This window comes from Pipistrellus kuhlii, unplaced genomic scaffold (assembly GCF_014108245.1).
Source record: "Pipistrellus kuhlii isolate mPipKuh1 unplaced genomic scaffold, mPipKuh1.p scaffold_m20_p_9, whole genome shotgun sequence".
Lineage (NCBI taxonomy): Eukaryota > Metazoa > Chordata > Mammalia > Chiroptera > Vespertilionidae > Pipistrellus > Pipistrellus kuhlii.
This window is the reverse complement of record NW_023425595.1, coordinates 31,031,756-31,047,410: the sequence shown is the minus strand read 5'-3', so window position 1 is coordinate 31,047,410 and position 15,655 is coordinate 31,031,756. Positions and strand designations below refer to the sequence as shown.

The following is a 15,655-nucleotide window of genomic DNA, read 5'->3' as shown; positions in this document are numbered from 1 at the left end:
GTCCATGTAGATTCAAGGAATATATGAGAGCTAAACTGCTAGGAAGATTACTAATTAGTGATTACATATTATCTGCACCCTGGATTACTCAGTGATCCCTTAAACAATTGCTTACAACAGCAGAGAAGTGAGCTTTTCAATGTATTGATTCTTCAAAACTAAAATAATCTTAAAGGAAACCATCTATTTTTTCATGTATGTGCATTTAATATCCCTTTACAGAAATATACATTCAGACTTAGATTTGTATTTGTATTTGAAATTCAAGAAGGGAGGGGATAATTTTTGTTCATATATCTTCATCTGCTTTGGTGTAGCCTTTCTGAGTAGAAGCTCTTGAAGTATAATTAAATTGATTTAGAAAAATGACCAAAAATTTATTGCAAATATAAATAAATACTTTTTACTACATAGCAAGATCACTATTAGCTTTGAAACATAGACTCAGGAAGCATGATATTGTATAATCATAAGACCATATATTATAGTGTAAAATTGAAATGCAAAATAGTCAAATGGGTTCAGCCTCATTTTCTGAAAAGTTCTATAGCTTTACTGTTTGTCTATACAGACCTTGAGCAGAGCCCCATCTATAGAAGATACCGAATAAAAGGATATTGGCCTTAATTTGTATTAGTTGTGTGCATAATTTAAATATGTGAGAGAAAGTAAAAGTCCAAGGAATTGTACAATGTTTAAATATAAGAATTGCCAGCAAATATGTATTTGGATCATAAACTATCACATCCATAGCCAAATAAATGGAAACAGAGTTGTTTAATAGTATCCAAAGGTGCTTGTAAAAGTATGTTAAACCTGTTATTTATTTTAAACAGAAACCAAATAATAAACTTAAAAAATATAATTACCTATTTAATATTAGAGAATATATTTGACATTCAATGTTCTTGGTTTTTATGTTTACTGATTTATTATAATAAAATAGTATTGAATAATATCAGGTTTTGTATACATATGAAAAATAGATATATTATTAATTAACCAGATTGTAATAAAAAGCTTTCTAGATAAACAACTACAACAAATTTTAATATATGGCTGTTATTCTATTAGGTAAAAATTTTCCAGTTCAGATTTTGCAGAAATCTAGGTTGGAACAGAAAACAGAAGAGAGATAACCCACACTGACATCTTGTATCAGAAGCACCAAAGCAGGGAGTTCTAAACCATCATGTTCAGGCTCAATGGCACAGTCTTCATGCCCTCGGTGCTGACACTGGTGGGGATCCCTGGTCTGGAGTCGGTTCAGTGCTGGATTGGCATCCCTTTCTGTGCCGTGTACGTCATCGCTCTGTTTGGGAATTCTCTGATCCTGGTCGTCATCAAATCCGAGCGCAGCCTCCACGAGCCCATGTATCTCCTCCTGGCAATGCTTGGAGCCACAGACATTGCTCTCAGCACCTGCATCCTGCCCAAAATGCTAGGAATATTCTGGTTTCATCTGCCAAAGATACACTTTGATGCCTGTCTCTTGCAGATGTGGCTTATTCACACCTTGCAGTCCATTGAGTCAGGTATTCTGTTGGCCATGGCCCTGGACCGCTATGTGGCAATCTGTAATCCTCTGAGACATGCAACCATTTTTACCCACCAACTTCTCACTCAGATTGGAGTTGCAGTGACACTCAGAGGAGTCCTTTTTGTGGCTCCTAGTATCATCCTTATCAAATGCAGATTGAAGTATTACTGGACCACTGTGGTCTCCCATTCATACTGTGAGCACATGGCCATCGTGAAATTGGCAGCAGAAGATATTAGAATCAACAAGATCTGTGGTTTGTTTGTGGCTTTCAGTATACTTGGCTTTGATATAACATTCATCACACTATCCTACATTAAAATATTTATAACTGTCTTCAGTCTGCCCCAGAAGGAAGCCAGGCTCAAAGCCTTTAACACCTGCATTGCTCACATTTGTGTCTTTCTTGAGTTTTATCTCCTGGCTTTCTTCTCCTTTTTTACACACAGATTTGGCTTCCACATTCCACCTTACATTCATATTCTTCTGTCTAACCTCTACTTGCTTGTCCCACCATTGCTCAATCCTATTGTGTATGGTGTGAAGACCAAACAGATTAGAGACCGAGTGTCTCACATTTTTCATTCATTCTCTTGATTTCTTATTAATTTTTTTCAAATAACAACAATTTCCATAAGAAACACTAGCTTTTTGTGAGATTCTGTCCTTTATATAGTTTACTGTATGTTAAAATATTAAGTTCTTGGTTTTCATTAGAGACAGAAAGGATTTGATTCCATAGATAATTTATCTTGTTATAAATTTAGATTTTGAACATAAGTTTAGCCAAAGTGACATAAAAAAAGATATTATGAATACATGTTTGTAGTTAAATCAGCTTTTAGTAAAGTACATTCGGTAAAAGCTCAACTAAATATTAATATTTTAGCCTCTGTTTAAAAATATCATGATGATTAGGAGAAAAATGGTGGCTGGGTTGGCTAATGTGCTGTGCACCTACTTCTGGAGCCATCCTGGAAAAGTGACCAAATTGGAGATAATCCACCTAGAATTAACAAATTGGATATAGCTGAGAAGACAATTCGCAACCAGGAAGGGCAGCGGACACGTGGAGCATGATACAAAGGGGTTCTAGGCTAGAGAGTGATACACAACCACTGGGCTGAGAGGGTGAGGAGGCAGCTGCACTGCACCAAAGCCCCACCCATTGGGGACAGGTATAACATTCAACTGTGGAGAGGAAAAGTCACAGGGCAGCTTACAGCTGGGGAATCTAAATCTAAGACCTTAGCAGCAAAAGGCTGCATTCAGAAAAGGTGGCCTGAAAGGTGGCCGGAGTAGTGCAGTGCAGGCAGGAGAGAAACCAAAGGTTTTGTGGTTGTTTTGCCTTTGTTTTGTCTTTGCTTTCCGCTGAACTCAGCTCATGGGACTTTTTGATTATAAACACTTACCTGAGACTGTGGTGCAGAGAGAGGCACAGATGTGTGGAGCCAGAGAAGAGGCTGTGGAGGGAAGCAGGACAGGGAGACATGACTAGGAATCCAGCATTGGGACACTTGTAAACTTCCAAACATAAGCAGCCATTTTTTAATTTTTTTTTTTTTATGAATAGCCAGCTCCTCTCAGTAGCCTCAAGATACAGCCTGCCCCACCCTGCCTCCATTTGGAGCTACACAAAGGGAACGAAGGCTCTGAATAGCCCCAAAGAGCTCACAGTGGCTGGGTTGGAAGATATGTCAGTTCAGCCCCAATGTTCTGGAAACCAGACTGATTAAAAACTCCAGGTTGCCATCCAATGCCATTAGTCTCTCTACAAGGATCTCTGACCAATTAAGGACAGAGTAATACTTCGGGCCACTGTGGAAGAGTAGCTCTGGGTCAGGGAAGAAACACCTGTCTGATTATCAGAGAGTGAAACAGCATCTTCCCCCCCCCCTCCCCCCCCCCCCCCCCCACCAGCAGAGGTGTGATGGGGCATCACCTTCCCCTGATCGCCAGGTCACTTCCCACCCCTGAGGGCTCCTGGACTGTGAGAGGGGACAGGCTGGGCTGAGGGACCCCCCTCCAGTGCATGAATTTTCATGTACCAGGCCTCTAATCTATGAATAAATTCTCTTGATAAAAATTCAGCAAAAAAAAAAAAAGCAATCCCAAATAACTTACCATATGAATTTAATTGACATCTTTAAAACATTTTATCCCAATGCCACAGAGCATACATTCTTCTCAAGTGCACATGAGATATTTTCAAAGATAAACCACATATTAGGGCACAGGCTACGTGTTTACAAGTTCAAAAATACTGAAATTATATCAAGCATATTCTCAGATCACAATCACATATAATTGAAAATTAATGACAATAAAAATGATTTAAAAAAAACCAATCAAACAAAAGGAGTCTAAATAGCATGCTATTGAACAATGAATGGGTGATCAAAGAGGTAAAAAAAAAAAAAAAAGAAAGAAAACCCCCTGAAATGATATGAAAATGATAACACAACAATCCAAAATCTATAGGACACAATGGAAGCAGTCCTGAGTGGGATATTCATAGCACTATAGGCCTACTTAAATGCCACAGACTTTTCACAACAAGTGTTCAGGAATCTGGAGAAGGGGCTGTGACATAGATGGATAGAGAATAGATAAGAAATATAAATTTGGAAGGCATTGGGGGAACCAGATGGAAACCGGCTCTCTAGTGCAATAGCTCCCTGAATGTCCAGACCCAGGACTTTTTACTCACACATTTTGCTCTTTAGAAAAGCAGATATTCATAACAAAGGTAAGATTTGATAAGAAATAAAGGATTATCAGGTTAAAGAAATTGCCCTTAGCTGTTTGGCAGCAGGTAATAATATCCTTAATAATAAGCTTTCTGACAAACTTTTTCTGTTTATTATGCTAGCTACTGTTTTTAGCCTCCAGCACTTCAAGAAATAAGAAAAACTGGTAATAAGTTATCTAAGTGTACCACTTAAAGAACTAAAAAAAAAAGAGAGCAATAAGAAAAGCCAACAGTAAGTAGAAGAAAGGAAATAATTAAGATCAGAGAGGAAATAAATGACATAGAGACCAAAAAACAAAATAAAACAAACAAAAGACACACACACACACACACACACACACACACACACAAAACACACACATAAACAACAGTACAAAAAATCAATATAACCAATAGCTGGTTCTTTGAAAGGATAAACAAGATTGATGAACCTCTAGCCAGGCTCATCAAGAAACATAGATAGAGGACCCAAATAAACAAAATTAAAAAAATTAAAGAGGGGAAGTAACAACCAACCCCACAGAAATACAAAGGATTGTTAAAAAATACTACTAAAAATTCTACTCCAAAAAACTGGACAACCTAGACAGAATGTACAAAGTCCTAGAAAAATACAATCTTCCAAAACTCAATCAGGAAGAATCAGAAAACCTGAATAAGCATTTAATTACCAATGAAATTGAAGCAGTAATCAAAAAATTTCCAGCAAACAAAATCTCTGATCTGGATGCCTTCATGGGGGATATTTAGCAAACATACAAAGAAGTAACACTGATCCTTCTCAGACTATTCCAAAGTATTCAAGAAGAAGGAACACTTCAAGCTCTTTCTATGAAGCCAGCATTACTCTAATCCCCAAATCAGATAAAGACACTAAAAAGAAAAACATCTACAAATTGAGAGGAATCCACAGGCAGCAAAATCTCAGACATATGCTGAAAGAACTTCTTCACTGATACTGCCTCTTGGGTAATGGAAGCTAAAGAGAAAATAAGCAAATGGGACTACATCAAAATAAAAAGGTTTTTTACAGTAAAAGAAACTATCAACAAAACAACAAGAAATCCCACTGTATGGGACAACATATTTGCAAATGTTATCACTAATAAAGGTTTAATCTCTAACATCTACAGGCAGCTTTTACAACTTTTATTAAGTTGTATAAGCTGCCTGTAGAATGGGCAAGGGACACAAAGGGCAAAGGGCCTAAATAGAATCTTTTCAAAAGAAGACAGAAGGAAGGCCAAGAGACATATGAAAACATGCTCAAAGTCACTAATTATCCGAGAGATGCAAATCAAAACGACAATGCAGTACCATCTCACACTAGCCAGAATGGCTATCATCAACAACTCAACAAATGACAAGTGTTGGGGAGGATGTGGAGAAAAAGGAACACTCATGCACTGCTGGTGGGAATGTAGACTGGTGCAGCCACTGTGGAGAACAGTATAGAGTTTCCTCAAAAAAACTGAATATGGAACTCCTATTTGACTTATGTTCATAGCAGCACAATTTACAATAGCTAAGATTTGAAAACAGCCCAGGTGCCCCTCAGCAGATGACTGGATCAGAAAACTGTGGTACATCTACACAATGCTTTCATAAAAAAGAAGGAATTCTTACCATTTGCAGCAACCTGAATGGAATTAGAGAACATTATGCTAAGTGAAATAAGCCAGTCAATAAAAGAAAAATACCACATGATCTCACTCATTTACAGATAATAAAGAAAATTATAAATTATTATAAGCTTCCATTACCCAAAAAGATAGATACTAAAGCATCAAATAGAATGTCATATTACAGCGGGAAGGTTAGGGAAAGGGGGGGGGGGGAGATAAAAGATCAACCGAAAGACTTGTGTGCATGTATATAAGCATAACCAATGGACACAAAACTCTGAGGGGCTGAGGGCACGTATGGGAGTAGGGTAGGGAAGGCAATAGTAAGATATGTACACATATAATATCTTAATAAAATAATGGGGAAAAAAAACAACTACAAATTGGAAGACAATAGCCACATGATCATATCAATTGATACTGAAAAAGCAATGATAAAATCCAACACCCTTTGTTGATAAAAAACAAACAAACAAACACAAACAAACAAACAAACAAAAAACTCTCAGCAAAATGGGAATAGAGGGATCATACCTCAACATAATAAAAGCCTTATATGACAAACCTACAGCCAACATCATACTCAATGGGTAAATACTAAAACCTTTTCCTCTAAACCACATGTGTCAAACACAAGGCCCGCGGGCCAAATCCGTCCCGCCAGGCCTTGCAATGTGGCCCGCACCGCACTGTCATCACTGCACTCCACTGTGTTTCCATCACAATGACAGTTTATGACTGTTCAGTAAACCATTTGGCCCGCGATTTAGGCTGGATTTTAGATTTTGGCCCCTTCTCTGATTGAGTTCGACACCCCTACTCTAAACAGAGGAACAAGACAGGGATACCCACTTTCACCACTCTTATAAAACACTAGAGGCCCAATACACAAAATTCGTGCAAAGCCCTTGGCCCTCGCTCCCCTGACAGCTGCCTCTGCCTCAGTCCCCACCTGCCACAGCTTCGTCTGGAAGGAAGAATGTCCGGAAGGACGTCTGGTCTAATTAGCATATTATGCTTTTATTATTATAAAAGTGCTAGCCATACCGATCAAATAAGAAGAAGAAATAATAAGTATCCAAATTGGAAAAGAAGAAGTAAAACTCATTATTCACAGGTGACATAATATTGCACACAGAAAACCCTAAAGACTCCAGCTAAAAACTACTAGATTTTGTAAGTGAAATCAGAAACATAATAGGATGCAAAATTAAAACCCAGAAATCTATTACATTTTTATACACCAATAATGAACTCACAGAAAGAGAAACTACAAAAAAAAAATTCCATTTACCATTGATACTAGAAACAAACTTAACGAATGAGATAAAAGACCTGTACTTAGACTATAGGATGCTGAAAAAAGACATAGAGAAAGATATAAACAAGTGGAAGAACATACTGTGCTCATGGATTTGTAGAATCAACATCCTTAAAATATCCATAATACTCAAAGAGATCTATAAATTCAATGCAATCCCGATTAAAATACCAATGACATATTTCACAGACCTAGAACAAACTCTCCAAAAATTTACATGGAATAAAAAAGACCTCAAATAGCTGAAGCAATCATGAGAAAGAAGAACAAAGTTGGGATTATCGCAATACCAGATATCAAAGTATATTACAAAGCCACTGTTCTCAAAACTACCTGGTACTGGCACAAGAACAGACATGTAGATCAATGAAACAGAACAGAGAACCCAGAAATAGACCCAAGCCATTATGCTCAATTAATATTTGACAAAGGAAAAAAGAGCATACAATGGAATCAAGACAGTCTCTTCAATAAATGGTATTGGGAAAATTGGACAGAGACATGCAACAAAAAAATGAAACTAGATCACCAATTTACAGCATATTTAAAAATAAGCTCAAAATGGATAAAAGGCTTAAACCTAAGATGGAAAACCATAAAAATCTTAAGAGTCCATAGGCAGCAAAATATCAGATATATCATGTAACAATATCTTTACTGATACATCATCTCCTAGGGCAGTAGTTGGCAAATTCATTAGTCAACAGAGCTAAATATCAACAGTACGATTGAAATTTCTCTTGAGAGCCAAATTTTTAAACTTAAACTTCTTCTAATGCCACTTCTTCAAAATAGACTTGCCTAGACCATGGTATTTTGTGGAAGAGCCAGACTCAAGGTGCCAAAGAGCCGCAGTTTGCCGACCATGGTCTTGGACAGTGGAAACTAAGGAGAAAATGAACAAATAGGACTACATCAAAATAAAAAGTTTCTGCACAGCAAAATAAACCATCAACAAAATAAGAGAGCCCACTGTATGGCAGAACGTATTTGCCAATGTTATATTTGAGAAGGGTTTAATCTTCAAAATTTATAGGGAATTTATACAATTTAACAAAAGTTAAGCAATCTAATAAAAAAAAAATGAACAAAGGACCTAAATAGTCACTTTTCGAAAGAGGAAATAGGCCAAGAGGTATATGAAAACATGCTCAAAGTCACTAATCCTGAAAATGCAAATCAAAACAACAATGAGATGCCATCTCAGACCTGTCAGAATGGTTATCATCAACAAATGACAAGTGCTGACAAGGATGTGGGTGGGGAAGCATGGAACTTGGTTGGAAAGTCTGTAAGAGGAATCTCTAAAAGGTCGGGGGCTTCTTGGGGAACCTTGCCAAAGGTGGCAGACCCTGCCTTGACTTTTCCAAATAAATTTGTGACCCTGGGTGTTTTACTAGAATCTTTATGTATAATCTTTAGGTGTCCTTGCTTAAAGGATATTCCACTTGTGTCCTCCCAAGATTACTTACCTTAATAATTGTATCTAAAAAATAAACTTTATCTCAAACTGCTGTTACAATAAAAACCTGAAGAGGCAGGTGATCAAGGCTGTCTCATTACTTTAGCCAGGCAGTCCCTTAGCCCTCTCTTTCACAGCAATCCTGTCACAAAGTAATCATTTATCCATTACTCAGGGTCTGCTCATCAGACCTGGCAGATGTTGAGAAAAAGGAATCCTCATACACTGCTGGTGGGAATGCAGATTGGTGTAGCTATTGTGGTAAACAGTATGAAGTTTCCTCAAAAATATTAAAAGCGGAACTCCCATTTGACCCAGTAATCCCACTTCTAGGAATATATCTCAAGAAATCAGAAACACCAATCAAAAAGAATATATGCACCCCTATGTTCATAGCAGCACAATTTGTTATAACTAAGATTTGGAAACAGCCTAAGTGCCCTTCAATAGATGAGTGGATTAAAAAATGGTGGTACATCTATACAATGCAATACTACACTGCTGTAAAAAAAGAAAGAACTCTTACCCTTTGCATCAGCATGGATGGAGCTGGAGAGCAATAGGTTGTCAGTGGTCGGCAAACTCATTAGTCAAGAGAGCCAAATATCAACATATAATGATTGAAATTTCTTTTGAGAGCCAAATTTTTTAAACTTAGACTTCTTCTAACGCCACTTCTTCAAAATAGACTTGCCCAGGCCATGGTATTTTGCGGAAGAGCCACACTCAAGGGACAAAAGAGCTGCATGTGGCTCGAGAGCCATGGTTGGCTGACCACTGCGCTAACTGAAATAAGCCAGTTGGTGAAAGATAAATATCACACGCTCTCACACATATGTGGGATATAATGAACAATATACACTGATGAACAAAGTTGATCCAGAAACATAGAAACATTGAACAGACCATCCAGCTTCTGAGGGAAGGCTGGAGAGGCTGAGGATAGGGGTAAGAGAGCAACCAAAGGACTTGTATGCATGCATTTAAGCATAACCAATGGACACAGAAAGTAGGGGGGCTAGAGAATGTGCTGGGGGTGGTAGCGACCATGAAGAGATCAATGGGGGAAAAGAAGACATATGTAATACTTTCAATAATAAAGAATTTAAATTTTTTTATAAAATAAGGGTCATTGATGACACTGCATAGGAAATAGTATAAAGTGTTAGAATTTAATATACACAAAGTAAAATTATATCTATAATTATTTATGATCATACTCATTATAATCTTTTTCATTATGGCTCTAAAGTCTTTACTTTGTGGTGATAAATTGTACATTAAGTCAATTTATAATTTATCCATTTACATGTATTTATAATTATTTGTTTTCCACAAAATATTTACATAGCATATTAAAAGGACATAAATAGACCTATTATATAATATAAATACCAATTGGACTTTGAATTGAAAAAGTGAAGTAGGTATAAAATGGTAAGTTTTAACACTTTTTAATAAGATCTGATATATAAGAAAATATTTTTCAATAATAGCAAGTTCTGCACAACTGGTGTGGCTCAGTTGTTGAGTGCTGACCTATGAACCAGGAGGTCATAGTTTGATTTCTGGTCAGGGCACATGCCTGGGCATGATCCCCAGTGTAGGTTGTGCAAGAGTCAGTTGATCAATGATTCTCTTCTATCATTGATATTTCTGCCTTTCTCTTAAGGTAGAAAGGCTTTGAAAGATTTTCAAATTCCATTCCAGTGATCTTGAGTTTACCATAGGAGCTACTATTATTAGATTTAGCACCTTAATATCATGAACTTTTTTTGTGACTGTATCATCTCAAAGTTGATGGAACTGCCTTGAACATAGAGACACCATATGAATTACCTTTATGTTCTCAGTGCTGTATAAAAAAATTGTGTGAGTCTTATTGAAAAAGCACAACTTCACCAATAGTGTACTCTGTTAATGCTGAACACTACCAATTTTCTGCAAGGTCTTAACAACTCTAGTTCTCCAAAATCCACAGTATATTTGCTAATTTTACAACACCCACAAGAATAATATTGCTAGCCCTGAAATTGTACCCATTGCCTCAACTGGGTTGTCCTGTGCATTAAGATAGCATAATTTTGGAAAAAAAATTTAAATCTATTTTATAGATTTCAAGAAGGAGGGAGGGAGAGGGAGAGGGGAAGGAAGAGGGAGAGGGAGAGGAAAAGAGAGAGAGAGAGAAAGAGAGAGAGAAACATCAATGATGACAGGAAATCATTAAACAGCTGCCCAGCTACCTCCTGCAGGACCCTGGGGATGGAGCACACAACCCAGGCATATACCTTGACCAGGAATAGAACTGTGACCTCCTAGTTCATAGGTCGGGGCTCAGTCACTGAGTCACACCAGCTGGGCAATTTTGGACATTTTGAATAAAACCACTTATCACTTAGTTTTCTTAGTTTTACTCATCGACATTTAAATAGTATCTTACCAAAATATTTAAAAGTTATATTTTATTTTTCATTTACACAAAATTATGCCTAAATATAATAATCAAACAGAACTATGGCCTGAACTTCACTTACTTGATTCTATATTTCCTTCACTTTCTTACCTATATATTACAGTTTAACAGTTCTAAGAATAATTATTTTTATAAAAATAGGAAAGTTGTTTACAGTTTTAACCAGGAAAAAAATCAATGGAGTCTAAATAGGTATCTCAAAAATGTCTGGTTTATCTCCTATTAGGGAGGGTTCTCTACTTTCATTTCTTTCTTTCAGCTTCATGAAGTTAAATCATGAGCCTCTGAATATACTGGGAATTAGGTACTGGAATTAATATTTGCTTCTATTCCCCAATATTTGTACATTCATTGTTATAAGCCATTGAAAGCTGAAAAAAATATTATATTGTATATGACATGTTCTCTATTAACTCCATTCCTCAGGGGAGTTGCATAATAGTCTTAATGACTGACGTTATATTTGTTCTCTATTTGTCTCATTGAAAACAGTTTCTTTATAACTGTATGTATAGCTACATTAGCACATCAATGCATGCACACAAAAAGACTGAAGAATTGAGCTTGTGAGTATGTTTTTCTAGGCATTTCTGAGGTCTACACAGAGAAATGTTAGAAAGGGTCTATGGGGACTGTGGGAAATTGCACCCTATAATTATGCATGAGGAACCACTCATATGAAATCCTAAAAGGAGAATGATACTTAGGTTGTGAGGACTTCACCTAAGACATGAGAGGGTAAACAAGTAGGACTAAGCTCCTCTTGGTCTAGTGAGCACTTCCATCATTTGTTTTCCTTGTCATCAATGGTGAATCTCTTTAGATCTTCAACTATGGCAAGTATATCTCCTGACTGAGGTGAGTATTTGAATATAGTACTGATAGATAAACAGAGGAAGCTTATATGTTAAGATACTCAGTATCTTAGCATTTATCTTAGACTCATTCTTCACTCTTACTAATTTCCACACTCCTCTACGCAGATATACACCTGAAAACAGGGCAAGTGAATTTGCATCTGCACTAAGTTTTATGTGTTTTTTTTATATTAAACAGTTATAGATAAAATAAAATATTGATTTCAAGTAGGTGCATTTAATAGTCATATATTGAGGACAGGAAAAAAATTTTTTGTCTAGAACATTAGGAGGTTCTTTATACAGAAGGAAATGTTTTTACTACTTGTCCCTGCTCCCGGAAGTAGAGACACTTCACCAAGATGGAACTGTTTAGAAGGCAGTTTAGTGTGCTGTGTTCAGGTTAGATTTATGTAGAGGCAATATTTATTTATTCTTAACCAGTGGTGAGTGACACTATGAACTGGGCAACACTGCTGGGCAGGGGATATATAAAATGAGTGTAAAGAGAACAATGGAGAGGAACACAGTCCTCAATGGAATTCACAGAATCAGTGTAAAAGGGAGACAGATAGAGCAACAAAGGGAGTTGTTTGATATGGGAAGAAAAACAGGATAAAGTGTGATTATAGACTCAGAACATGAATTTTATAAAGAAAATTATGTAGAGCTCCTCACTAATATCAACTTAGAAGAGACCTTTAAACCATTCATTTTGTTTGGATAGAATTTCATTTTTATTTTTTTCAGAATAATAAGTTTAAAAAGATGTGGATGCAAAGGCTATGGCAATGGATTGAAAAATCTCTTAAACTGATTAACAAAACACTGCAAATTATCACTCCAGATTATAGAGGCAATTAAAATGGCATAGAGAATATTAGCAAGAGAAAATGACAGCACCTGTTATAAGAAAACGTGTTTAAAACTGAAACATATTTTACCACAAAGGAAATAATTAATAAATGAGTGCATGATGAAAATGCTGGGTTTTTTTGGGGGGGGGGGGTGGAGCAATACATGTCTAGAGTAGGAGTAGGAAATCATCATAAGTAGATATCAAAACTTAATTAGGGAAATTAGCTGGAAGAGACTCTGTTCCAATTGGGTTATAGAATGGTAGAGAGAGAGAAAAATGAGTGTTAGTAAAATTATAACAAATACCTTATAGCTGCTGGGGATAAATTATTATAGAATGAAAAAAGGAGTAATTTATGAATGGAAATAACTAGAAATCAGCCATGGAACTCAGAGCTGCATAATTTTTAGTGGCAACCTTTCCAGAATTGTTATGTTTTTCTAATGATATTTAGTTAATTTGTTGAATGAAATAAATGCATAGATTTTGATATGAGGTTTTCAGACACGTGGTGGTAGATAATTAAAGGAACAAGGGAATTGTGTAAGGTAGTCAAGGAGTAGTTAATGTGTTATAATGAATAAAAGTTAGAAAAGAATGTGAATCAGGCAGCAATAATAACTAAGAGAATCTGGGTCTCACTTGAAGGTCTGAGGAACAGAAAATAAGAATTAACAAGAGAGAGGTAAATGGCTAGAGAGCTTGATGTGTTCTTTCACTAGCAAAGATGAGTGGTGATTCAGAAAAACAAGCAAACAAACAAATAACCTTTTGAATTTATAGCTTTATGAAGTTAAGAGAAGACCACATTTTTGGCTCATTTACAATTGGATGTCCATGATGCCTGAAAATAATTTACACACCCCTATTGAAGAGAGTCTGTGACCACCCAACATAAGTAAAAAGTGAACACTAAACTGTGTGGAATTACAGATTGCTAGGAGGAATTTTGGAGGATAGTCATTTAATAGATCTCTCTAAACTATTATATAAAAACAGAAACTGGCTCCTCAGATGTGTAGCTCTTGATGGAATTGATTGCACACAAAGCCAAGTGGTCAGAAGTAAATGTTCTTTAAAGAACAATATGAATCATAAGGCTGTTGAGCTTTTGCCAAGTATATGATTCTAAGATATTAGGTGACAATAAATCTTCATCAGAGTAGAAACCAGCTTTCTCTTTGGTATTAAGTCATCCTCAGAAGAAAGTTTCCTTCAGATGGTGTATAGTGTGATCATGGACCAATTCTGGCTCTGTCACAGTTAATAGAGACCATCAAAGAAAGTGATCAGCAAGTGTGAAAAATTCAATATGGTCAAGACCATTTATCTGGAAATCGAAATTTTTTTGGTTTGCTTTAGAGAGAAGCAAAAAATCAGTACATGTTACTGATAATTGAAATAAGCCTGACTGGACTAATTTTCTAAATACTGATGTGTGTGTGTGTATGTGTGTGTTTGTGATGAGATGGTAATTGATAGTCAAGATTAGGAGAGAAGAGTTAGTGAGAGGATGGCAAGGGTCACAAATAGAATAATTACATCAATCCAGAGAGTTAAGAAGTAGGCCTTGTCCATATAAACTCAGGGAATATATGAGAGCTAAACTGCTAGGAAGACTACTAATTAGTGATTACATATAATCTGAATTCTGGATTACTCATTAATCACTTAATTGCTTACAACAGTAGAGAAGTGAGATTTTCAATGTATTAATTCTTCAAAACTGAAATCATCTTAAACCATCTGATATTTGCATATATGTGCATTTAATGTCCTATTACAAAAATATACATTCCAACTTACTAGTAGATTCATATTTTTGTTGAAATTGAAGGAACTAGGGGATAATTTTTGTTCATTTATATACCTATTGCCTTGGTGTAGCCTTTCTGAGTAGAGGCTCTTGGAGTAGACTTAAATTGATTTAGAAAAATGACCAAAAAGTTATTGCAAATATAAATAAATTTTTTTTTATCACAAAGCAAGATCCTTATTAGCTTTGAAACATAGACTCAGGAAGCATGATATAGTGTAATCATAAGACCAAATATTCTCATGTAAAATTAAAGTGCAAAATAGTCAAATGAGTTCAGCTTCATTTTCTGGAAAGTTCTATAGCTTTACTGTTTGTTTATTCAGACCCTGCATAGAGCCCCATCTATAGAAGATACCTAATAAAAGCATATTGACCTTAATTTGTATTAGTTGTGTGCCTAATTTCAATATGTCAGAGAAAAGTAAACATTTAAGGACTTGTACTAAGGCTTAAATATGAGAACTGCCAGCAAATGCATATTTGAATACTGAACTACCACTTCCATAGCCAAATAAAGGCAACACACAGGCAATTTAGTTGTTTAATAATATCCAAAGGTACTTGTAAAAATATATTAAAAACTGTTATTTATTTTTATCAGAAATTATAAACTGAACAAATAATTACTTATTTAATATTGCAGAGTATATTTGACATTCTATGTTTTTGCTTTTTATTGTTTTCTTATCTACCAAAATAATATTGAACAATATCGGTTTTTGTATACATATGAAAATTTAGATATTATTAATTGATCTAATTGTGATAATAAACATTTTCCTAATAAACAACCTTAGCACATTTTAATTTTTGGCTCTTATTCTATTAGGTAAAAATTTTCCAGTTCAGATTTTGCAGAAATCTAGGTTGGAACAGAAAACAGAAGAGAGATAACCCACACTGACACCTTGTATCAGAAGCTCCAAAGCAGGGAGTTCTAAACCATC

The 15,655-nt window shown here is 35.8% G+C and overlaps 1 protein-coding gene across 1 annotated transcript; it reads left to right on the top strand.

The window, feature by feature from the left end:
• Positions 1-1,192: 1,192 nt before the first annotated feature.
• On the top strand, positions 1,193-2,137 carry LOC118713225 (olfactory receptor 52A5-like). Its single transcript, XM_036427630.1, has one exon. It carries the CDS (start codon positions 1,193-1,195, stop codon positions 2,135-2,137), a length of 945 nt encoding a protein of 314 aa, XP_036283523.1.
• Positions 2,138-15,655: the final 13,518 nt, after the last annotated feature.

What these genes read in the sequence shown, in the direction of transcription:
- LOC118713225 (XM_036427630.1), top strand. Translation starts at nt 1,193, where the DNA reads ATGTTCAGGCTCAATGGCACAGTCTTCATGCCCTCGGTGCTGACACTG.